The sequence below is a fragment of the Heteronotia binoei genome, chromosome 2 (assembly GCF_032191835.1).
Source record: "Heteronotia binoei isolate CCM8104 ecotype False Entrance Well chromosome 2, APGP_CSIRO_Hbin_v1, whole genome shotgun sequence".
Lineage (NCBI taxonomy): Eukaryota > Metazoa > Chordata > Lepidosauria > Squamata > Gekkonidae > Heteronotia > Heteronotia binoei.
The window spans coordinates 77,038,887-77,063,727 of NC_083224.1; the positions used below are offsets into that span (position 1 = coordinate 77,038,887).

The 24,841-nt window shown below is 45.2% G+C and overlaps 1 protein-coding gene across 26 annotated transcripts in view; it reads right to left on the bottom strand.

Annotated features, from left to right (window-relative positions):
* The window catches only part of NFASC (neurofascin), a 351,530-nt gene that overhangs the window by 188,107 nt on the left and 138,582 nt on the right, over positions 1 to 24,841 (bottom strand). For all 26 annotated transcript variants that reach the window (XM_060231340.1, XM_060231335.1, XM_060231339.1 and 23 more), the window contains exon 3: positions 1,233 to 1,417. In XM_060231340.1, the coding sequence (XP_060087323.1) occupies positions 1,233 to 1,326 (94 nt within the window). In that variant the 5' untranslated portion in view covers positions 1,327 to 1,417. The remainder of the gene's footprint in view (positions 1 to 1,232; positions 1,418 to 24,841) is intronic.

Below are 24,841 nucleotides of genomic sequence, written 5' to 3' on the forward strand. Positions count from 1 at the left end.
GTGACTTGGGCACTTGAAGAGGCAAGAAGGGGGAAGGGACAGGACAAGAGTGCTAAAGGTTCAATCAGGATTGAGCCCTTGCAGCATTTTTAGATGACTTTTAAAAATGATTGGCATTCTCCTGGAAGTTTGGCACTGACAGTGTAAAAGTCAAGGGCAAGAACAGGAAGCATTTCATACGATCACCATCTTCAAGCACTTGAAGGGCTGTCATAGAAGATGGTGTGGAATTGCTTTCTGTGGCCTCAGAAGGTAGGACCAGAACCAGTGGGTTGAAATTAAATCAGAAGAGTTTCCAGCTCAACATTAGGAAGAATTTCCTGACAGAGTGGTCCTCAGTGAAACAAGCTTCCTCAGGAGGTGGTGGGCTCTCCTTCCTTGGAGGTTTTAAAACAGAAGCTAGATGGTCATCTGACAGCAATGCAGATCCTGTGAATTTAGGGGGAGGTATTTGTGAATTTCCTGCATTGTGCAGGGGGTTGGACTAGATGACCCTGGAGGTTCCTTCCAACTCTATTATTCTGTGATTCTATGAATCTATGACTTGGAGAAACAGATCTATATGACTTGGAGAAACAGATCAGCACATAGGGGTTGTACATTAATCTGCAAACTGGTTCAGTTTTGCACTGGAAGTTTGCTTTGATGCTGTCTTCTGGAACCATTTGCTAGTCACTCCACTAGTAAGTTCATTAAAAGCCACAGGAGTTCAGTCATTTTATGCTTGCTAATAAAGAATCGGTGAAGGCTTATTTACACGACCCTGAACAAACTGTACATTACAGTCAGACACACAATTAAATTGTGTCTGGAATATGACCAGCAAACACATTAAATTGTTACAGATCCAATTACACAGGTAAAATTGTTCAATTTTATGGCAAAATCAACCAGATGACGCTACATAGACATTTATATTGCCGTTTGCATTTCCTGTGTTCTTTAGTTCATGTGAATTGTCTTTCATACCTTTTAACTTGTTACCTCTTTGCCCATGAACAACTGAATTCAAAGACACCCTCTGGATGCAATTATTGTTTCTGATTAATTCTGGGGTTTCACCTAAATGGATTTCACAGACATCGGCCATGACATTTGGGCAACTTCCACAAGGATACACAAAACCCCCAGAGCTGCTAAGTAGTCTTCACAAAAATGTTTTCTGACAAGTTAATAACATTACTCCCTAGATATATGAACGAACAAATGTGAAAATAAATCAGTGGACTTACGATCCCGAGGGACTTCAATGGCTCTGATGAAGTGATGAAGATATAAAGCAAGCACCACTCCCACATATGTTAGGAGATACCTTTGCATTACCATTTTGAATATTTGGCTAAGGTCCAACGTTCCCAGATTCCTTCAACAAGGCAAAGTGGTGTCTTACTGTAGTGCAGCAGGATGTTTTGATTTACTGCAGAAAACAACAAGAAACACATACAGAGGAATAAGTTATTGACCTACATTTAGATCAATATATTTATCTTTCTCATTTATGGAAGACAGCTTTCACAGGAACAGAAGATGCACAATCAAACCAATTCTTTTTATTCTGATGAAACAAACCTGGTCTACATATGCACTTGAATGAATAAAAAGAATGTGGAATGAGTAAGAATACAAGTGAAGCACTGTATATTTTCACAGTTCCACGACATTAATTAACTGTAACAAGTAAACTAGCTCAGCATTCTAAGGCATAGGTTGGAACTGGGATTGCCAATTTCCAGGTGAGGCCTGGAGATTTCCCAGAATTACAACTGATCTCCAGACTACAGAGATCAGCTATCCTGAGAAAATGGCTGCTCTGAAGGGTGGACTATGCAGCAATATACACTGCAGGGGTCCCTCTTCTTTCCAAACGCTGCCCTTGCCATGCTCCAGTCCTAAATCTCCAGGAATTTTCTAACCCAGAATTGGCAACTATAACTAGAATCCTTCTCCAAACTGTGCTAATTATTGTTTTTATTTGCAGGAAGGTTTTGGTTTTGTGTTTTTTTACACAAGGGAGCAATTAAATTTTGACAGCTCTACCTGTGGTCTGAAATAGGGCTGTCAATCTAATACAAGAAATATCTGGGGACTTTGGGGGTGAAGCCAGGAGCAAGATTGTGACAAACACAACTGGACTCCAAAGGGAGTTCTGGCCATCACATTTAAAAGGACCGCACACTTTTTAAATGCCTTCCCTCCATTAGAAATAATGAAGGATAGGGACACCTTCGTTTGGAGCTCATAGAATTGGACCCCATGATTGATCCATTTGAAACTTGATGGGTGTTTTGAGGAGAGGTATTGGATGCTATGCTGCAAATTTCGTGCCTTTACCTAAAAAAAAACAGCCCCCAGCGAGCCCCAGATACCCACAGATCAATTCTCTGTATGGGAGAATTCTCCCATCAAATTTCCCTATGGAAATTGGTCTCCATAGGGAATAATGGAGCGCCCAGGAGACATTTCCCTCCCCTCGCCGCGCTCTCTGATGACCCTAAAGTTGGGAGGAGGGCCTCCAAACCGGGGGATCCTCTGCCCCCACCTGGGGATTAGCAGCCCTAGTCTGAAAAGCTACAGCCAATTCTATCACCTCAGAAATGCAGTTTTTACCCATTAATTGGAGTTGGGAAAAACACCAGCATGATTAGGCCTCAGAGAGACCAGACCTCAGACAGGCTAACATTAAGTACTGGGGTTCTTCCTTCAGTCTTCTTCACACAAAAAAGTCTCATCAGGTCTAATTTTAAAAATAACAATTCTAAGAAATACTTTAAAAGGAAAAGGGGATTCAAGTTCTTAACATTTCATTTGGTTTCTCTCCTGGAAGATAGCATTTGTGGTTCAGCGTAGCCCTAGTGACATATCCACTTCACTGTGGCTAGGCAGAGTCTGACTTGACACAATGTTTAAATACTTACCTGTTTGCCATGATTCTATTGGCTGTTCTGGTGCCAAGCGGCGTTTTTCACCTTTAGGGCAAACTCTGACTGAGATTTGTTTCTCATTATGCAGAGCATACAGGTAAAAATCCTCAAGAAAAAAATATGTATATTGTCTTCTTGTCAAGTTAAGGGGAGGCACAAACAGATTTCAGTGTATTTGCTTTTAAAACAAATTGCTATTTCCACACATTTTCAAGGAATAAGCACATCATGATGTTTTCAATAAAGATAAAAGGATCAAACTTGCAATGTGTAAAACTGCAAACATTTCCTGTTCCCCAGGTTTGCAAAAATTCTGATTGGCCTACCTTGTCAATATTTTTGATCCACCTAATGGGATCACCTTCACCCTTCGATGTGTAATAATTACTCCTGCATTTCACAACAGGACATGCTACCAGTTAAATTAGATATCACCAATTCATGTAGTCTCCAGATGACAGAGGTTAGTTCCCCTGGAATCTATGGCACCAGGGCCCTCCCCTCCTCAAGCCCCACCCTCCCTACTTTCCAGACCACATGTCCAGGAATTTCCCAACCTGGAGCTGGCAACCCTAACCTAAAGGTCAAAAAAGTTGTTACTTAAAAATTACAAGAAATAGAAAGAGTACCTTAGGCATTTATAATCATATGCATCTTTTTTTAAATGATCATAATTAACCTATGACACCCCACATACACACACATTCAAAAGCAGTAATAGGAACACTTCTAACAAACACCTTATGTGTTTATCAGTGCTGGCAACAAACTAATTTAAATACATTAAGGATTGTACCTCTAAAATAAAAAGAACAAAAGCTGAAAATAAGCCCTTTATAATACAAAAAGAGAGAAGAAACAGAAACTCAGGTATTCAGAAGTTAGACATACATTACATCGTGTTTTGATAACACATTGCAAAGGAGCTCTCTCTGCACATGATTGATGCCAGTGACGTACTGAGTTTCTACACATATTAAAATAAGAAAGCAAACAGTAATACCTCAAAGATCAAATCCCCTTACACAATCTTATGATCTAGTGAGCTTCTTTTCTTAAAAGTAACATAATTTGGGCATTCAAATATTTGGAAAGCTCAGGAAATAATTATGGCTCTGGATCTCTGATGGTTATTAGGGGTGTGTGTTCAGATCTACCAGAGTAAAAAATATACCTGAAAAATACCTTATTGGTATTTTTCAGTTATATTTCAGCATCTCAAATGCATGTATCTGGGTTTTCTCAGGAAACCCTGCGGGAAAGCCCCTAAAAAACTGGATCTGAATACCATACTGGTATTGGGATTTTTCAGAAATCCTATTTCCCCCCCACGTCCAATGGACCCGAACTGGAAAATACCGGTTAAAAAATTGCACACCCCTAATGGTTATCAGAGTAGCCTTTTATTAGTGGTACAAAAGCTTTCTTTGGTTGACTATTAATTGCGTATTCTCTGATTTCTTTTTAAGGCTTATTTTTAAATGTACAATAAATGCATTTTTATTGAGTTGCCAGAAGTAGACAAAATGAGACTGAAGTGTACATTGTGGCTTGTTTTGTATATAAAGCAGACAAACTATAGCTTGTTGCATGCAATGACTAAACTCAGCCATTATATCAGTGCTTGTCTTTCATAATTGAGAAAATTATCCTCTAAACCTGTGACAAACAGCATGCAGGTCAGATTCACCACCCACATCTGTCCCCTACATGCCCTGTGAATTAATTTACTACCAAATGACCTATGAATTTATTTACTACCATTGTACTCTCCACAATGAACATGGCAGGTGCAAAATGTTAGGTGAAGACAAAACCCCAGGAACCTGACAAAGGGACCATGGGCTGTTTTCTTTTAGCAACAGAAGTGGTATTTATTATTGGTTTAAATGACAACCAGGGGGATGGGAACAGTTTGCTTATAATTTCAATTTATGAATAGTTTTATCCCTGAGTACTCAGAACTCTGAGCAATTAACAACAATAAAATACCGCAAAAAAACAGTTCCCAACAGTTTAAGTAAAAAAACAATTCATGTTGCTGCTTCCTAGAAGAGGTAAGGGATACAAGGAGGAAAGAGAGAGAGAGTGCCAGTCAAGATGGTACCTGTCGCTCTCCTCAACCAAGGGATTGGTGGAACATCTCTGCCTTATAAACCCTGCAGAATTACATCAGGTCCCGCAGGACACAGATGTTATTTGGCAGAAAGTTCCACCAGGCAGGGGAAGTTCTCAATGAAGCATAATGCTTTTCAGGGGACATACTGGAGGCGGTGGTCCTGGAGGTGCATAGATCCCAGATTGCTCAAGGTCTTGAAGGTCAGTGGCAAATCTTGAACCTGACCTGGTATTCCACTGGAAGACAGTGCAGTTGACACAGCATGGGTTAAATATGTGCAGTCTGTGATATTCCAATCAGGACTCGCACTGCTGCATTCTGGATCAGCTGGAGTTTCCAGATCAGTCTCAAGGGCTGGCCAGTATATAGCAAGTTACAGTAATCCAATCTAGAGGTGACTGTTCTGTGGATTATTGTGGCCAGGTCACGCAACAAAGGAAGGGGGTCAATTGCTGTGTTTGGTGCAGATTAAAAAAACCCACCAGCTTGGCAATGTTCATGATCTGAGCCTCCGTAGATAGAAAGCGGAAAAAATAATTTTGGTGGTTTTAATTGTATTGCAGTCAGTTTGTCAAATGTTGCAGCACAGAACTGAAGTGCCTTCCTTTCAATGAAAACAAAATAGATCCTAAGCAAAGGAAACAAAGATGGAGTGGAGAAAGAAGTTGGTCTATTTATGGAAGAAGCTTATTACTTGTACAAAGTGTGTTTGGAACATTTGCAGAAACTGACTGCTTCTTTTAATGAATGTGACTGTTTTCATGGGGTGACCGTAACTGATACCCAGGGCTTTTTTTTTAAAGCCGGAACGCACCAGAACACAGTTCTGGCTGGCCTTGGCAGCGTTCCGGCTGGTCTTGGCAGCATAATGGCTGCCTTTGCTAGTGTTCCGGCTCCGCCCTTGCTCCTTTTGCCTACTGTGCTTGGGGATGTGCCGAGCTCGCGGGGCAGCCTCCCAGTGCCAGAGTTGCCTTCTGCCTTTCGAGGGGCCCAGCCACGCTCCTGCCACTGCCTCCTGGCGCCCAGGCCGCCTGCAGCCTTCGGGGGGGCACAGCCTCATTTCTGCTGCTACCTCCCAGTGCTCAGGTCGCCTGCAGCCTTTGGGGGGCCCAGCTGCGCTGGAGTGGCTGCCTCCCAGTGCCCATGTCACCTGTGGCCTTCAGAGGGCCCAGCCTCGTTCCTGCCATTGCCTCCCAGTGCCCAGGTCACCTATAGTCTTTGGGGGGCCCCAGTCACGCTGGAGTGGCTGCCTCCTGATGCTGGTGTCACCTGGAGTGGCTGCCTCCCAGCGTCTGGGTCTCCTGTGGACTTCGGAGGACCCAGCCTCGTTCCTGCTGCTGCCTCCCGGCACCCAGGTCACCTGCGCCCTTCGGGGGCCCAGCCAGCTCATGCTCCCAGACCGTACAGTCAACAGTATGTGATGGTAAGTAAGACAGTTCTTTTTTTTCTTTTTCTTTCCTTTCCTCCTCATTCCATTTCTTTATCCCTTTGTTCCAATTCTTAACCACCTTGTTCCATTTCTCCCCCTCTTCGTTCTTTCCCCTGTTCTTTCTATTTCTTTCAATTTCTTTCCGCTCCTGGTTCCATTTCTCCTCGTTCCATTTCTCTCACCCTTCGTTCTATTCCTCCCCTTCTTCGTTCTCCCCTCTTCACTTATTTCCATTCCTTACTTTCAATTTCTTTCGCCTCCTGGTTCCATTTCTTCCCCGTTTTATTTCTCCCACCCCTCATTCTATTTCTCCCCCTCTTCGTTCTCCCCCCCCCCCCCATTATGGCATTCAAAGTCAAGAAAGCTATGTTGGTGGAACTGTAGCAGCTGGTAGGCCATCTTAATTTCACCTGTAAGGCAGTCATGCCAGGCAAGGCATTCCTCAGGTGGCTGTGTAATGCAATGGTGGGACTCAGGTTACCATACCACAAGGTGCAAACCATCAGTAGCATGAGAGCTGATCTGGAGGTTTTGGAGGAGTTTCTGGCCAGGTTCAGTGGGGTTTCCTTCTGGCAAGAAGACATGCGGATTGAGCTAGAGCTGCAGATTACGTCTGACACAGCAGGATTCAAGGTTATATTTTTGGGGCAGTGGCATGTGGAGGAGTGGCCAGTCAAGTGGGCTGAGGAAGGCATGACCAGGAATCTGACATTCCGAGATTTCACTCCCCCCCCCCCAATGGTGTGGTTGTGGTCTGGGCAGCTTGCTAAACAAGATGGCGCCGACCGGCATGGAGCGCCGGTGCTAGGCTCCTGCAAATTAAGAACCTTGCAGTTCAGCTCTGCTCTAGAAAAGGAGTGAAGTGGTTGCTATAGTGGGCAGCCTGCTGTGACTGTGCAGAGACTACCATCAGTGAGACACAGAGGGAAAATAGAAAGAGACACCTACAACTGCTTTGGTCGGCCTGGCAGAGTGGAGACGAGCCTCGGACTGGAGTGAGTGGCTGCTGGGCAACGAGCAGGAGGCGCCGACCCGAGCGGGGAGCCAAACAGGGAGGAATGGAGCTGTGAGCGGCAGGGAGTCGAGTGAGGAGGTGTGGAACGGCGAGTGGCGGAGCCGACGTTAGTCGTGACGGTGGAGCACTAACAGTGGTCGGGAGGGGCTTTCAGTCCCCCCTTCCCTCCCTCCCTCTTCTGGTGATGAGGAATCATCTTTGACCCTGCAGCTGCCCCGGCTTGCCCCACCAGCTTGACTGAGCCACAGCTTGGCGCGCCTCGGACTCTGATGGTGAAGATCTTGCGGTGGTCGGGAGGGGGTTTTCAATCCCCCTTCTCCCCCCCTTCAGCTGACGAGGAATCATCTTCGACCCTGCAGCGCCCCGGCTTGCTTCCCCAGCTTGGCTGAGCCACAGCTTGGCGCACCTCGGACTCTGATGGTGAAGAGTTTGCAGTGGTTGGGAGGGGCTTTTAATCCCCCTTCCCCCCCCCCTTCAGCTGACGAGGAATCATCCTCTATCCTGTAGCTGCCCCGGCTTGCTTTCCAGCTTGGATGGGGTTGGCTTGGACTGGTGGTGTGTGCTCCTGCCAAGACTGCATGCACACAAGCATATACTGTAGCACTTTAACTATAATGCACTTTATTCCCATTTCTATTTTACACTATTGCCTATTGCTGATAATGTGCTATTAATTAATTATCTATTTATGGTTTAGCTGCTAAATTTAATGGAACCTAATTTATTAGTGGTTGATTGATGTGGGATGAATGAAATTGGGAGATGTATTAATCTGGGAGAATTAAAGGTGGGTTTAATTATTAATTATTATTAATTAGCTATTAGGAAATTGATTTACTGGCTATTTGAGTTGGAGTATGAATTGGAGTAAAAGAGAGTTTAGAACTTAACTAGCTTAAGGGATCATTATAAGCTGATTGATTGAGGGACCAGGTTAAGGGTTTAGTATTAATCAGCCATTTAGGGTAGGTTAAATTGGCAGGGTTGATAAAGTGATTGGGGGAGGGCTCTTAGTTAGCAGTGGTGACAGAGATAGAACTAGCATAGGACTACTACAGGCTATCTGACACTGGTTGGAGGTGATTGTGGAGACCAGTGGGGGGATGACCGACCTGAGGATTCCAGAACTCCTGGGAAGATATGACCGTGGGAACAGACAGAAATGTAATGAAAGGTGGCGGAGACGTGTGGGTGCTTGGCCCCTTCTAGTCTGTGTCCCATCCCAAGGGTGACAGGGGGTGGGGACAGGTTGAACTATCCACCTTCGTCACTGGTGTTATGCAATGCCAGGTCCATAAATAATAAGACCGCGATCCTTCAGGACTTTCTGTGTGAACAGGATATGGACCTGGCATGCGTGACTGAGACCTGGATACGCAAAGGGGAGACGGTAACCCTCTCCCAGGTAGCCCCCCCCCCGGATACTCAGTCTTTCACCAGTCACAGACTAGTGGATGGGGGGAGGGAGGAGTGGCATTATTCATACAGGAGGCTTACTCCTTCAGGGCGCTACTGGCACCAGAGATCGACGGCATTGAATGTGCAGGTCTGAAGTGGGATGTGGGAGAGGGGTTGGTGATCTGGCTGGTGTACCGGTCGCCTAGCGCACCAGCCAGCGCCTTACCATCCCTGATGGAGGCTGCGATAGGCTGGGAGTTGGAACACCCAAGGCTTTTAATCCGGAGTGATTTCAACGTCCATGCCAATGATGCAGACTCCAATCGGGCAATGGACCTAGTATCATCCATGGCTACGCTAGGACTCTCTCAATTTGTAGCCACACCCACTCACCAGGCCGGGCACATGTGGATTTGATCTTTCCATCAGCGGTTACAGAGACCCGAATTACTGCTGATGCGGTGCCATGGTCCGACCACTATGCCCTGAAGGCCTGCATGGATGTGCCACCCCAAACCTGTCTAGGCAACGAGCGTATTTTAGCTCGCCCAAGGAACCTAATGGACCCACTATGGTTCCAGAGGGAACTGAGGGATCCCTGGCCCCCTGGCAACTTGCTCGATGACATGGTTGAGCTATGGCAAAATTGGCTCACCATGGCCATTGATGAGATCGTTCCTCGGCATCCTCTGCGCCCCTGTGAAAAGATGGCGCCGTGGTATAATGCAGATTTGCGATCGATGAAACAGAGGCTCAGACGACTAGAGAGGCAATGGCAGACTCACGACGAAGCAAGCAGAGCATCTTATAAAGAGTATATGAGATCCTATGAGATGGCAGTCAAGGCCACAAAGAAAACTTACTTTGTGGCCAAGATTGCATCCATGAATTCACACCCAGCACAATTATTTAGTATCATTCGGACTCTTACAACTCTGCCACAAGGCAGACCAAACTATAGGGAATTGGAAATAGGCTGTGAGGCTTTCACGGATAAAGTCTCGTTGCTCCGCCGTGACCTCCCTGCCACAATTGAAACAGTAAGTGAACTCGAGGCTCCGTGCCTGTTTTCAGGGTCGGTTTTAGACAGTTTTGCAACACTCAGCTTGGAGGAAGTTGACAGAATCCTTGCAACTGTACGCCCAACAACTTGCGATTTGGACCCTTGCCCTTCCTGACTGATTAAAGCTTGCCGGATGGAGCTTCAATATCCTGTACGGGATATCATAAATAGGTCCCTCTCGGATGGGCTTTTTCCAACACCTCTTAAAGAGGCGATAGTCCATCCCCTCCTGAAAAAACCAACATTAGACCCGGCCGAATTGGTGCATTATTGGCCGGTTTCAAATTTACCCTTTTTGGGTAAAATTATCAAGAGGGCAGTAGCGTTACAGTTGCAGAGCTTCCTGGAGGATGCTTCTGTCCTAGACCCACACCAGTCCGGCTTTCACCCTGGCCATGGGACAGAGACGGTGCTGGTTGCCTTAGCAGATGATCTCCAGCAACAACTGGATCGAGGCAGGTAAGCAGTGCTGTTGTTGTTGGACCTGTTGGCGGCGTTCGATGTGGTCAACCATCAGTTGCTGGTTCACCGCCTCGCCGATGCGGGGATTCAGGGGTTAGCCTTACAATGGCTTTCCTCCTTTCTCTGTGATAGGGGACAAAGGGTGGCGATCGGGGGACAATTGTTCCAGAGCGCTTAATTGTGGGGTGCCTCAGGGGGCGGTGCTTTCCCTGATGTTGTTTAGTATCTACATGCGCCCCCTTGCCCAGATTGTCAGGAGATTTGGGCTGGGTTGCCATCAGTATGCAGATGACACTCAGCTTTATCTGCTGATGGATGGCCGGCCTGCCTCCGCCCCAGAAAAACTGGCCCCGGCGTTACAAGCTGTGGCGGGGTGGCTCAGGCTGAGTCGTCTGAAGCTGAACCCTTTGTCTGAGTCGTGGTGGCCTGGGAAGGGAAATCCCTTTACCAGCCTTTGATGGGGCGCCACTGATATCGGCGCCTAAAGTCAAGAGCTTGGGGGTGCTACTGGAGCCCACATTGGCTATAGAGGCCCAGATAGCAGCCACTGTGAGATCCGCCTTTTTCCATCTTAGGCGGGCACGACAGCTGGCAACCTTCCTAGAGCACAGCGACTTAGCAACAGTGATTCATGCTACGGTCACCTCGAGACTAGACTACTGTAATGCCCTCTACATGGGGATGCCCATGTCTCAAATCCAGAAGCGGCAGCTGGTGCAGAATGCTGCAGCCAGGCTGTTACTGGGTTTATCTATTCGGGATCATGTGCAGCCGGGGCTGCAGAGACTGCACTGGCTACCAATAGTATTCCGGATTCGCTACAAGGTGCTGGTTATTACCTTTAAAGCCCTATATGGCTGAGGTCCTGTCTACTTTAGGGACCGTCTCTCCCCACATATTCCCCAGAGGGAACTGAGATCTGGATCACAAAATCTATTAGAAATCCCCAGGCTGAGGGAGGCGAGATTGAAGGCTACCAGAGAACCAGCCTTCTCTATTGCTGCCCCCCACTGGTGGAATCAACTCCCTGATGATGTTAGAGCCTTGCGGGACCTTGCCCAATTCCGCAAGGCTTGTAAAACAACACTTTTTCAAATGGCCTTCAACTAAAGTACAGCGCGGCTTAACATCATGGTATGGAACTTAGCACCAAAACTGTTTTTAAAATCTGTTCAATATTTAAAGTGTAATTGTTAATTTTAATTGATCTTACTGTAATCATTTTTATTGTTTTATTGTGGCTACTTAATGATGTTGTTAGCCGCCCTGAGCCTGCTTTGGTGGGGAGGGCGGGATATAAATGCGAAAAATAAATAATAATAATAATAATAATAATAATAATAATAATAATAATAATAATAATAATAATAATAATAATAATAATAATAATTTCATGGTGCACTTTTTTTTAACTTTTAATTTTTATTAAATAATTAATGAAGATATACCATACATCAAATCCTTACATACCCTAGAATACAACACATCTTCAGAATAACAATACTTCCCCCTTTTGTATTTATATTATGGATAATTGTTTTATAAGTATATGCATTAAACCAAAAATAAAATGTTGTTACATGGAGTTCAAATTAATTAATATTAAAATTAATATTAAAAAGTCAACCATATTACCTTTTGATATTGCAGTTTTAACTTGGTGGTGAGCATTCCCAACTAAATTAGTTAATTTAAGAAATTACAGTATGATTATTCAGTGGTGTACATATAAATCAAGTGAATTAATTAATGATACTTTATTCACAGTATTATCCTGTTCTGTAAACATTTGTAACCATATTGACTATTTATTCATAATGCTTATAGAGGTATTTTGTTTATCCTGTTGTACAATCCACTCTGAAGTTTTGTCCAAGAGAAATTAATCCCATATTTTTGGTATCAATGACATATCACTGGGAGATTAAGAGACTTCCAATTTAAGGCCAGAACATGTTTTGCTGCTGTCAAGAAGCTGGAAATGAGGTCTTTAACATCCTAAGGAATCTTTATTTTGGGCCATAAATCAAGAAGGATCTTTTGGAAAACAATATCCTGTAATTAGGTTGACATGTGCTAGAATTTCACTCCAATATCAGCTGACTTTTCTACACAACCACCAACAATGGTAAAATGAACTTTAGATCTGCATAATTTCCAGCAGTGTGCTGGCATTTTTGGATTGTAATAAGAAAGCTCTACTGGTGTGAGATACCACTATAATAGGATCTTTTTTTGCTAGTTGTTGTATAGGAATTGAGTGAGAAGTATAGGCTATTGAAGACCAGATCTTATTCCATTGATGATCAGTAACAATAATGTCCAGATCTATGTGCCATGCTTTCTGAGATGGTATTAATGAAGGATATGCATCTAACAACAGAGCTTTGTAATAATAATGAAAGTAACCCTTTAAAGTTTAGAGATTTTGAATTCATAGCACACCCCAGACACATAAGAGGTTGGTTTAATTATTTCTTTAAATTGGGGGACTGAAATAGAAGAGAGATTTGTAGGTATTCAAACCAAGGTATAATTGAGCCACACTCTTGTGCTATAGATATTTTCTCTTTAAGCCAACCATTAGAAGAAATGTCAATAAATTGCTCAAGATTGGCTGAACACCATTTAGCAAATGTATGTGGCAACAATCCTGGTTGAAACTGTGACTGACCAAGAAAGATATTGTCTCATAATACATTTTAAAGTCTGGGATTGCTAAACCATTTTACTAAGCCACGCTGTTTTGTCGGCCATTGTATGATTTGAAAACCAACTCTTAATTTTTGAAGGACCATATAACTCTGTTTAAGTTACTTTGCCAAACTCTCAGAAAAGCAGCAGGAAGGTAAATTGGAAGAGCTCTAAAGTAAAAAAGAAATAGATGGACCCTGTGCGGTTTCAGATGGCCTTGCAGGATCTCTGGCCCTCGGGTGACTCAGAGCTTGCATAGACTTGGAATAACCGATTCTCTGCAGCTATTGACAAGACTGCTCCCCAGCGTTCTTTTCATCCCCGTTCTCAATTGGCACCATGGTACACCCCGGAGCTACGATCGATGAAACAGCGACTAAGACTAGAGAGGCGGTGGCAGCGTACTCATGACAAAACAGCGAGAATATTCTATAGATCATTTATGTGGACCTATGAGATGGCAGTCCGGGCCACAAAGAAGGCTTACTTTGCGACCCGGATTGCATCTGCAACCTCACTCCTGGCACAATTAACAACCTTGTCACAAGGTAAACCAAACGCTAGGGAATTGGAAATAGGCTGTGAGGCTTTTGCGAGTTTTTTGACAGATAAGGTCTCGTCGTTCTGACATGACCTCCCCACCACACTTCAGTGAGTGAGTGAACGTGAGGCATCAAGCATGTCTTCTGGTCCTTTTCTGGATCCTTCACTCGACTCAGCCTGGAGGAAGTCACAGAATCATAGAGTTGGAAGGGACCTCTAGGGCCATCTAGTCCAACCCCCTGCACAATGCAGGAAACTCACAAATACCTCCCCCTAAATTCACAGGATCTTCATTGCTGTCAGATGGCCATCTAGTCTCTGTTTAAAATCCTCCAAGGAAGGAGAGCCCACCACCTCCCGAGGAAGCCTGTACCACTGAGGAATCGCTCGAATAGTCAGAAAGTTCTTCCTAATGTTGAGCCAGAAACTCTTTTGATTTAATTTCAACCCACTGGTTCTGGTCCTACCTTCCGGTGCCACAGAAAACAATTGCACACCATCCTCTATATGGCAGCCCTTCAAGTACTTGAAGATGATGATCATATCACCTCTCAGCCACCTCCTCGCCAGGCTAAACATCCCCAGTTCTTTCAACCTTTCTTCATAGAACTTGGTCTCCAGACCCCTCATCATCTTCATCACCCTCCTCTGGACCCGTTCCAGCTTGTCTATATCCTTCTTAAAATGTGGTGCTCAAAACTGAACACAATACTCCAGGTGAGGTCTTACCAGAGCAGAGTAAAGCAATACCATCACATCACGTGATGTGGACACTATACTTCTGTTGATACAGTCCAAAATTGCATTTGCCTTTTTAGCCACCGCAAAAGTTGACAGGATCCTTGCTACTGTGTGCCCTAGCATCTGTGGGTTGGATCCATGCCCATCTTGGCTAGTGAAAGCTAGCCAGACGACACTATGTGAACCATTACAGGTGATTATCTTTGAATGGATCTTTCCCACGCCCCTTAAAGAGGCTGTGGTTCACCCTCATCTGCAGACCTGACCAAATTGGCGAAATATCAGCCAGTGTCGAACCTACACTTTTTGGGTAAGGTCATAGAATGGGTTGCTGTGACTCAGCGGTGCTGCTCTTATTAGATCTGTCAGCCATATTTGATAGTTGACCACCAGCTACTGACTAGCCGCCTCACTGACATGCGGATTCAGGGGTCCACCCTGCAATGGCTGGTTTCTTTCCTCCAAGGTCAGGGACAAAGGGTGGTGATAGGCGATTGGCCAGAGAGCTTTAGATGCATTGGAATTGGTGCACTTTAGGTTCAGGACCCATTCCTTTCATATTGGGGCAGCCTCTACTGCAGCTACCATGGGATACTTCGTGCCAGACATACAATGGCTGCATTGTTGGAGGTCAGGGTATTACAAGTTGTACATTTGCCTGTTGGCAGCACCATGAAGGTTCTGCTGTTAATTCTGCTTTCTTTCCAAGTCAGCATACATCAAACAGAATCACTGTGAAAAAACTGATTTTTATAAAATGCTTTTACTGCTATTTATCCAAACATTAACCCAATATTCTCTCATTTCAAGCACTTCACCAATAGGGAAAATGCTTTTTCTCTATACAGCTACTGAATTATACAAACATTAAATCATTTGATTAGTAAATGCACATTCAATAATACTTCATTCCATCTGCTTGCAACTCCAAGAGTTATCAGTGCATTAAGACAACAATTCCAAGTCCATAAATACACTTGTAGTAAAGTCTCTTTTCTCTTCTTTGCAGAACCCCCAGAGACCACCAGTGACCTGATTGCTATCTGGAATATAAGACATGTTTTTTATTATCTTCCTCAGAGTCACCACCATCAACAGCCACGGTAAATCCGGAACAATAGGTGAAGAGTTGCCATTTGTGGTCAGTGTATGGTCTTCTGGGTGGCCTACCAGGTTAGAAGGAAGCACATCAGCTCACAAGTGGGGCTCAGCAAGTTTACTTCAACTGAACAGTTGGGGAGATGAGGATTGAGGTGGTGCAGCCTTCTCCCATTGCTATTTGAGGGGAGGAATGGCCACTGCCTCATATACTGTTGATCAACTTGGGTGGAAATGATCTTGGCCTTGTCAAAGGGACAGCACTGATGATTCAGGAAAAGGCCAGCCTAAGGTTCATTAGGAGCAAGTGGCCTGGTATGTAGATTGTGTCGTCTACCATTCTGCCATGCCACATGTGGTATGATGAAGGGGACCCCAGATGCTTGGAAAAGGGTTGCCAGGAGGTGAACAGGAAGCTGGGGAAGATTGTGATGGGTGGGTGGACACACCTTGTTCCACCCTGGAATATGGGCCAACTTAGTAGACCTCTACAGAGAGGACAGGATACATTTGTCAGACAAGGGCAACAATACCTTTCTGAGAATGGATCTGGCGAGCACAATATGGCATCTTTTGAGGGTCAAGGGCTCTGTCAGGCACAGCCTTCAGGTTTTGCAGCCTAGGGAGGGAATGAGGACTGCCTTTGGGATAGGCTTCCCAACCCTCCTGTCGTGCCTGCCCCAGACCCAGCCCTTGCTAACTCAGAGCAGGAGCCACCTGAAACTGATCAGGCCACACCGGGCCCTAGCTCAGCCCCCGCCCTTGCTAACTCAGAGCAGGAGCCACCTGAAACTGATCAGGCCACACCAGGATTCCCAGCCTCTTCCCCCGCTCCCCCAAAAAACGGAAGCGGGGGGAGGGGGGGCTCTTCGCCGTAGCTGCTCCTCCAAGATGGGTTCAGGCTGGGATGGGGCAGGGAGGGGGCGGCGCGGCGGCATCGCCTGCTCCGCTCCGCCTCTGGGTGGACCCCAGGGGCCGGTGGGAGTGGCCGGGAAGGGGAGCTTCCGAGCGGGCCGCATCCAGTCTTGGCCCAGCCCCGCTGGGGGGGGGGGTGTTCCACTGGAGAGGCTGCCGGAGGAGCACAGTGAGCTGGAGTGTGCCGCGCCGAACGACCCAGCAGCCAGGCGTCATGGGGGAGTGTTGAGGAGGAAGAGGCGGCGGCGCAGTGGGGGCCCTGCGGCAGCGGGCAGCCAGCCGGCGGGACCGCGGAGAAGGCAGGAGCTGCAGCAAGCGCCGGCCCGGGTCTCTCGCCTCCCCGCGCCTTCGCTGCTGCCCGAGCCCATGAGCCTCAACGAGCACTCCATGCAGGCGCTGTCCTGGCGGAAGCTCTACCTCAGCCAGGCCAAGCTGAAAGCCTCCAACCGCACCTCGGCGCTGCTGTCCGACTTCGCTATGGCTGTTCCGTGGCTGCTCCTCCGAGATGGGCTCAGGCTGGGCCCATCTCGGAGGAGCGGCTGCGGTGGGGCGGGGAAGAGGCGGCAGCAGCGCGGCGGCGTCGCCCGCTCCGCCTCTGGGGTGGAATCAGAGAAGGGGAGGGTGGAGGGAAGGAATTCAATTGTGCTTGTCACACCCTTGCTCCTAGCTCCACCCCAGTGTCTCCTGGTTCCACCCCCAAAGTCCCCAGATATTTCTGGAAGTGGACTTGGCAACCCTACTTTGGGACTGCTTGTGTAGGTCCTCCTGTTCAGGTTGTGCAGCCTGGGGCTGGGAGTTCCTAGGCAGCAGCCAGAGGGATGGCTCATGCTGGGGGCTAAGGTGGCTCACCCAGCATATGGCAAGGAGGAAGGTCTGGAGTGACCCCTGGCCTTGTCTTAGTTCCACACTGGGCGGTTTGGCCCTTGCCGCAAAAGTTGTAAGTATCAATAAAGGGGCCCATAGTTAATCCTAATTTGCATCTGTCTCTTTCTTCCAACTGGGAGGGCAATGTGCCTTCACTAAATTATGCCAGCAGTGTAGAAGAAGAGTGCATTAAAAGCTTTACATTGTTTTCTTTGCCCATTTCCTGCATCATTAATGCAGTAAATTTTGCCTCTTGCACTGGAAATATAACTATATGCATTGGTAAATCCCCTGTGTGTGTCCCAATTCCACCAGTCAGATTAGAGATTAAGAGCGGGTTTTTTAGATTGTGATTTTATTTTAGTCATTCTAAAGATTTTTTTTATCCAGCTGTTACACACACACACACACAAAGAGAGAGAGAGCACAAGAGCAGTATAAGAGAATAACCAAGCAGGACGAGAAATTAAAAGTCTCAAAGATTTACAGTGTACTCAGAGGTTAACGTAAATGGAATGAAAACTTCACAGGTATAAAACTCTATTATCCTCTGCACTGGGTATGATTGTTATGCATTGCAGCTCAAATAGTACAGCCATGGGTGGGGACCAGCACAGAACCTTTCTAGATGAAAAGCTAAAGCTATAACTAACCACAGCAAGCAATACCTGTTCATACACAATGAAAGGGCCAAGGTTAACCTTGCTATTGGCAAATAAATGCTTTGTGTATAATGCGGGAGAGTAGAAAATATGTCATAAGGAGGGCATCCAAAATAGCATGGATAGATAGGCAGAAGAGGGACACATCTTACTATGATAGTGCTGGTAGAATTCAATATGTACTTCTGGCAATAGTACAAGATGCTTATTTTATTTTATTGGACATAACTTACTTTTCTTCCATCATAAAAAAATTATTGACATAGGATTACTAGGAGGTCATCCATCCAGGTATTAACAGACCTTTCAGCAAGGCTGTTGTATCATTGGCCTTCTAACTGTACTCTGGCACCTATGTGTAAACAAATGATACAGCAGAAACTCTGTGAATGATAATAAAATCCTAAGGAAAGTTACACCCTTCTAAGTCTTTTGAGGACAACAGGTTTAGAAAGGTGCAATTCTGTTTAGGTATGCTCTGTATACCTCCCACCTTAAAAGAAGATCAATAGCAGCTGTTGAATAGAAACTACCTGTTTCCCTTATGGAGCAGAATATATAAGAATATACATATTCTAGTTGCCCTTTTCTGGACTTTTTCCAATGCTAAAAAGAATATTATAGCATTGGAAAAAGTCCAGAAAAGGGCAACTAGAATTATTAAAGGGTTGGAACACTTTCCCTATGAAGAAAGGTTAAAACGCTTGGGGCTCTTTAGCTTGGAGAAACGTCGACTGCAGGGTGACATGATAGAGGTTTACAAGATAATGCATGGGATGGAGAAAGTAGAGAAAGTAGTACTTGCCCCCCCCAGTCGGAAAGAAGAGACAGACACAAAGTGTTGGGTTTAAAACCGGGCCGCTTTATTGAATAATTAATTAACCTGTAAACTAGCAGGGATGAGACCTAACCAGGACAAGCCCTGGGGTCACCCCCGGACCCCACCTTGTCCAAAGGGCGAGCCACCCTGCCCCCAGCACAAACCCGCCGTATTCGGGTTGTAACTGAGCGGCCAGGCCCCAGCCATTCTCCACCTGGGCTAGCATCAATCCCCCATGGAAAGATCTGCCCAGGTGAGGCTCTCCGTGATCTGCATTCCCCGCACTGAGCCGTGTAGCCCATCTGCGGTTCCTACAGACCACCCACACCAATGGTGCAAGGCCATAGGTGCTCCCCTGCAAACCCTGTGGCCAAAACATCCTCCAGCCTGCGACCAAATAAAAAACTCCCTCAAATGAACACCTATCACTATAAGGCAGTACAAGGTAGGCGAAAAACAACTTCACATGGGCCAATTGTGTGAAGATGAAAAAATTCCTACCTGGCCCCTAACAAGGCGACCGGTTGAAACCTGTACTGCCAAGGGAGGGCGGGCAGGCAGAGAGCCAAAGGAGACCGCCGGAGCTCTGGGCGGGGCTCCCAGAAAGAGACCCGGATGCCCGGGGCCGAGCGGTCTGTTGCTCCCTCCTTCCGAGGGGGCAAAGACGGCCCCCAGCCTGAACGCCGGTAATGCCGGCTTGGCTGGGAAGGGCCGGACCTTTTCTCCATTTCTCACAATACAAGAACTCGTGGGCATTCGATGAAATTGCTGAGCAGTCAGGTTAAAACAGATAAAAGGAAGTACTTCTTCACCCAAAGGGTGATTAACATGTGGAATTCACTGCCACAGGAGGTGGTGGAAGCTACAAGCATAGACAGCTTGGCCTGATCCATCATGGCTTCTCTTATGTTCTTATTGCTTACTGATGATGGCTTTTGGGCATTCAGGTCCTATGACCCTCAGTACAGCTTTTTTCTTGATGATCAAAAGTGATAGAACGACTAGTTGGAACCAATTCACTATTATAAATTCAATACAAATGTATGGTTTTATAATTCAGATTTTTCCAGTTTGGGGATATAAAAGTTCAAATGCTCCACTTTTTTCTTAGAAACATTGTGCATGGTATATATGTAAACTTCAGTGTGGGGGAGCCAGTTTGGTGTAGTGGTTAAGTGTGCGGACTCTTATCTGGGAGAACCGGGTTTGATTCCCCACTCCTCCACTTGCACCTGCTGGAATGGCCTTGGGTCAGCCATAGCTCTGGCAGAGGTTGTCCTTGAAAGAGCAGCTGCTGCGAGAGCCCTCTCCAGCCCCACCCACCTCACAGGGTGTCTGTTGTGGGGGAGGAAGATAAAGGAGATTGTGAGCCGCTCTGAGACTCTTCGGAGTGGAGGGCAGGATATAAATCCAATATCTTCTTCTTCTTCTTGCTACTTAGTTAGTGCTTAGGGGAGTTAACATATTGATAGATGTAGAAGTTCTAATCAGGGGTGTCAAACATGCAGTTTGGGGGCCGAATTAGACCCCTGGAGGGCTCCTGTCAGGCCCCTGAGCAACTGGCTGTCATCTGCTTCCTTCTCCCTCTCTCTTGCTTCTTTCTGCATAACAGGCTTGCTCAATTGTACAGGAGATACAGAGCAAAACCTCTATTTTCTCCATTGGGGAGGAAGAGCTTGCTTTGCCAGACTCTCTCAATTGCACAGCAGAGCTACTGAGCCAAACCTCTCTTCCTTCTATTGACTGAGGCTCCCCCCCACCTAGTCCCTGGGGAAGGAAGGAAAGAGCCAGAGCTTCCTTTGCCCAGTGCCCTGGATCCCATGGGAGAAATACAAAGACCTTTAAGACCAATGAGTGCTAACGTTTTAAGCATGATTTAAGTTTTTTAAAAATATATATTTGTGTTTGTCTGTGTTCTTTATAAAATTTATATCTCTGCTACGTAATCTTAAATAGGTACACTCATGGCCTGGCTCGACATGGCTCGGCCCAACCTGATATAGGCCAGCCTCTCAAGGTCTCATTTATGTCAGATTCGGCTCTCATAACAACTGAGTTCAACACCATTGTTCTAGGTAACACAGGGGATAGGCAATAGTAATTTGTATGCTTTCTAGAGATTAGGAAGCACAGTGAGATGGCATCACAGGTCTGTAATGAATAGTATTGGCAGTATAAGCAAATGAAAAAACAGAAGTGTCCACCAGATAGTACCATAAATATTTTTTCTGGCGTATTAACAGAGCAAAGAAGATCCAAATTCAGATTATCAAAATCTGAGAAACGTCAGTGTTTAGCAGCAGCCCTCTCATCTTTTCATGGGCAGGCAACTTACCGTGTTCCTAGAAGCAATGTGTTACAATGCCTGTGCAAGTGGGTGGCTTGCAGTCAGGAGACACATAGAGTGCTGTTTGCCCACAGTTGTACATCAGAGTAGAACATGGCCCACGCTGTCCCGACCTTTCCTGTCACTGAGACCAAAATCCCACCCACACTCTCACTAATGCAAAAACAGTAATGTTTAACAGAGAGAAGCATACAGAGATGCTAGCAGTGGGATAACTATGATTTATCCACCTCTTGACAGGAATAAAAGCCAGTAAATTAATGTTGCTTCTTGGTCTTTATTAAGCTGGTACTGCAGATAAGGGGAGTGCTGTGACAGTCTCTCTCTCTCTCTCTCTCTGGTTCCAGGTAATAGTCCTGCACTAGTTTCTGAATCAGATCTGGTAATAAACTGTCCGTAACAGTTTCCTTCTTTCAGATTTATTTTTAAAAACATAAACTTTTAAAGAAAGAAATGAAAAGATGGCTTTTAAACCATCTTTAAAAACTTACAACTATTTTAATCTCACATTTGTGAGATTGTGGTTGTACTTATTAAAAAATAATTATAAATTTAAATATCTACAGCAAAATTTACTATCTGGATAGGCAGTTACAGGAAAGGATAGAAGCAAAGTTAGTGTACTTTAGTGTACATTCATGCACAGTGGGCGAACTTGGGCCAGTCATGCTCTTTTAACCTAAACTACCTTCCTAGGTTGTTGAGAAGATAACATGGAGGAGGGAAAAATCACGCAGCCATCTAAAGCTCCTTGGAGGAGAGGTGTCAGGTCTTACTGCTTCCAGTGGGGGGCTCCTGGGTCTGCCCAGGATCTTCTTAAACACGCATTTTGCAAGTGTGGCGCAATACCATCACCCAGAAGTGATGTCATCACACCAAGCATGTCAATAAAAAATGCCAGAGCATTGACATGCAGCATGCTTGGTGTAATGACATCACATCTGGGTGATGTCATCATGCCAATGATGTCAATGTGGGAGGGGGCTGTTCCGGGGTCGAGCTTCCCCTGATTGCCAGATGGCTGGTGGTGGATTGGAGCCCCCAAAATTGGGGGAAACCCTGCCCCAGCCAGTGTCATGCCCTAGGGTGCAGGCAGGGGAAGAGACCAAGTCTAAACTGGGGCCTAGGTCAGAAGGCAGAGAGGGCAAGTCCAAAACACAGAGTCCAAGTCCAATCCGAGGTCAGAATCAAAAGAACAGAACAGGAACTGAGAGAGCAATGTCCAAAACACAAACCAAAAGCAGGGTTATTCGAAGCCAGGAGTCAAGAAGTTGAAGGATCAGGTTGCAAAGGCAAACCGGGGTGGAGGCACCTCACAAGATAGACTAGTTGCTTCCACGGAGGCCCCAGCCCTGAGCAGGGGCTAAATGGGCCTCCAGTGGTGTTCCAATTAATAGCAGGGAAGCTCCTGCTAATATTCAGGGCTTATTGAACACCTTCCCCTTTGGTATGCATCCCTTCTCCAAGCTGCTAAATCATGGCATAGCCTTAATTGAACTACTGGTGGTGGAGAGTCAAGCGGGTTCCCTGCTTGCAGCTGTGCTTGCCCTTCCTCCTCCTCTGCTGCTGGGGGGGGGGGGGGGGGGCGGCAGGCTGTCAACTTCCTGAGCACTAGAGAGGCCTAATGTAAACTCTAATGCCAGCTTGTCCTCATCACCCATGAAAGCCAGGGGGTTGGCAACCCTACCTTGCAGAAAGGATTAAGATGTATTAAATAAATGGCATTCTTAAAATCACCAAGGAGGTAAAACAGAGGAAATGGTTTACCAGGAAAAGAGGAAAGCAGATTGTTCCTGCTATATAAGAGCAATTGGAGTTTGTATTTTCTTTTTAATCCCAGTATTGTTCATCCCAATATAAGGATCTTGTGAACAACTTCTATTTGCTACCAAATACAACAGAAGTGCACTTTACATTTCTGTCCAACAAAAATATTAGAATCAAGGCATCCTAACTTGTTTTTTCTCAGCTTTTGATTTAGTATCTGATTTGGAGACACAGAATCCTGGACACCAACCATCTGTCTTGTGTATGGCAAGGAAACAGCAAAACAAAACAAAACAAAACCAGCAGTTGATTTCATTATATCAACCAAGTTTTTTCCTAGTATTCAGAGGCCTGAGGAAAATTTACAGAATACCATTTCCTCTAAACCTATGTACCTTTATACAAGATTTTAAAAATGAGAACACAGAATACTTTTACTCCCCCCTCCCTGTTCAAATAAGAGTTATTATTGTCTCTTCCAACTACAAATGATCAATGAACCCCACAAATGTTCAGTACAAAATGGACAGCATAATCCAGTTAGCCAAAATCTTTCCTAAACAAGGAATTCCTTCCAACATGTACATTTAAGCCCTCCACATACATTCTTCTGCAAACTTATTGTCCATCAATATTATTATGGTTGGGAATTTTTGGAAAAACAGCACAAACAAAATGGAAAAAACAGGTATGAAAGGAAAGGAATTGGCCATTGTCTCTTCTCAAACTGTGCTATACCACTGCCCTTGATTTAAGCCTACTCCTGACAGGATGCCACTTAAGAGCACAGAAAGATCTTGAAGACAAGCAGGTACATTTCTTCTTGGGATATTAAGTGCAGAAAGCTAACCTGATGGGCTCATAACTGGCATCATGCCTGTCTTTGTCAGCTCTGAGGACCAGTGGAGGCTGAATAATCCTGACAATAGTCATTGCTAAGCACGGAACCTTAGTGCTCTTGTCCTAAAATTAAACCTTCTGGGATGTATAGATTTCAGGTCCATCTGACAGCAGGGTTGCCAACAACTTGGAGGATAAAAATGTCCTGCTCTTGTAATAAAGGCTTAATGAAATGTTATTTACCTGGAGATATTATCTACCTCTGTGTTATGAAAAGTTTCAGCTGCCCATTTTCCAACATCAAACTTCTGTTAAAGGGGAACAATATTTTTCTCCAGTTTGTTGGCAACCTTGCTGTGACAATACTCTGAACTACATATGGTGTTTGTGTCATACAAAAATAGATGGGGCCACACAGAGCTCTAAAGGCGATGCAGTGGATGAGTGGAACAGACAGGAGACCAGTACAATCTAATACAATTTAAAGGCTAGGTTTCCTCATCACTGGCTGTCCTTTTCATTCTCTTTGCTGATGGACTAGGTATCCTTCTTTAGCCCAAGTCCCTAGCACCATCCCTTTGACATTAAAAATATAAAATCCCTTTAAAAGACTACTTATACAGATGGTGCTTCAGCACCAACATACACTAAACCTATTTATAATCAATAGGCTAAATGACTACCTTCATACTACCTTGAGTTAGTGGAAGCATGAAAGAAAAATGGGCAATTTCACACAGCAGGAAAGCAAGCTGCTTACAGCAAGTGTGGCAGCTACATACCAGATGCAGAAATAAAGAAAACCTGAGCAGAAATTTCTCTGTGATGTTTATGCCTTGTGAAGATGGACATTACATGCTTCTTTGTATTTAGATTGCATACTGCAGGGTTTAATAGCTTGTAATACTCCAGGATGAGAATTCAATCTTACATCCATGTCTGATTGAAAACGGAAGATAAAGAAGGATTAAGTATCACCAGTTTGAAAGGACTACCGAATATATCTAGAGCCAAGATCATTGTATGAATAGCACTGACATACAGATTTCAAGGGTTTTTACTTTCTTTTCCGCATCTCATGCAGGATTGATTTAATTTGAAAAACAAGTGATTGGAAAGGGAAAAACGTAAAATATATATCCA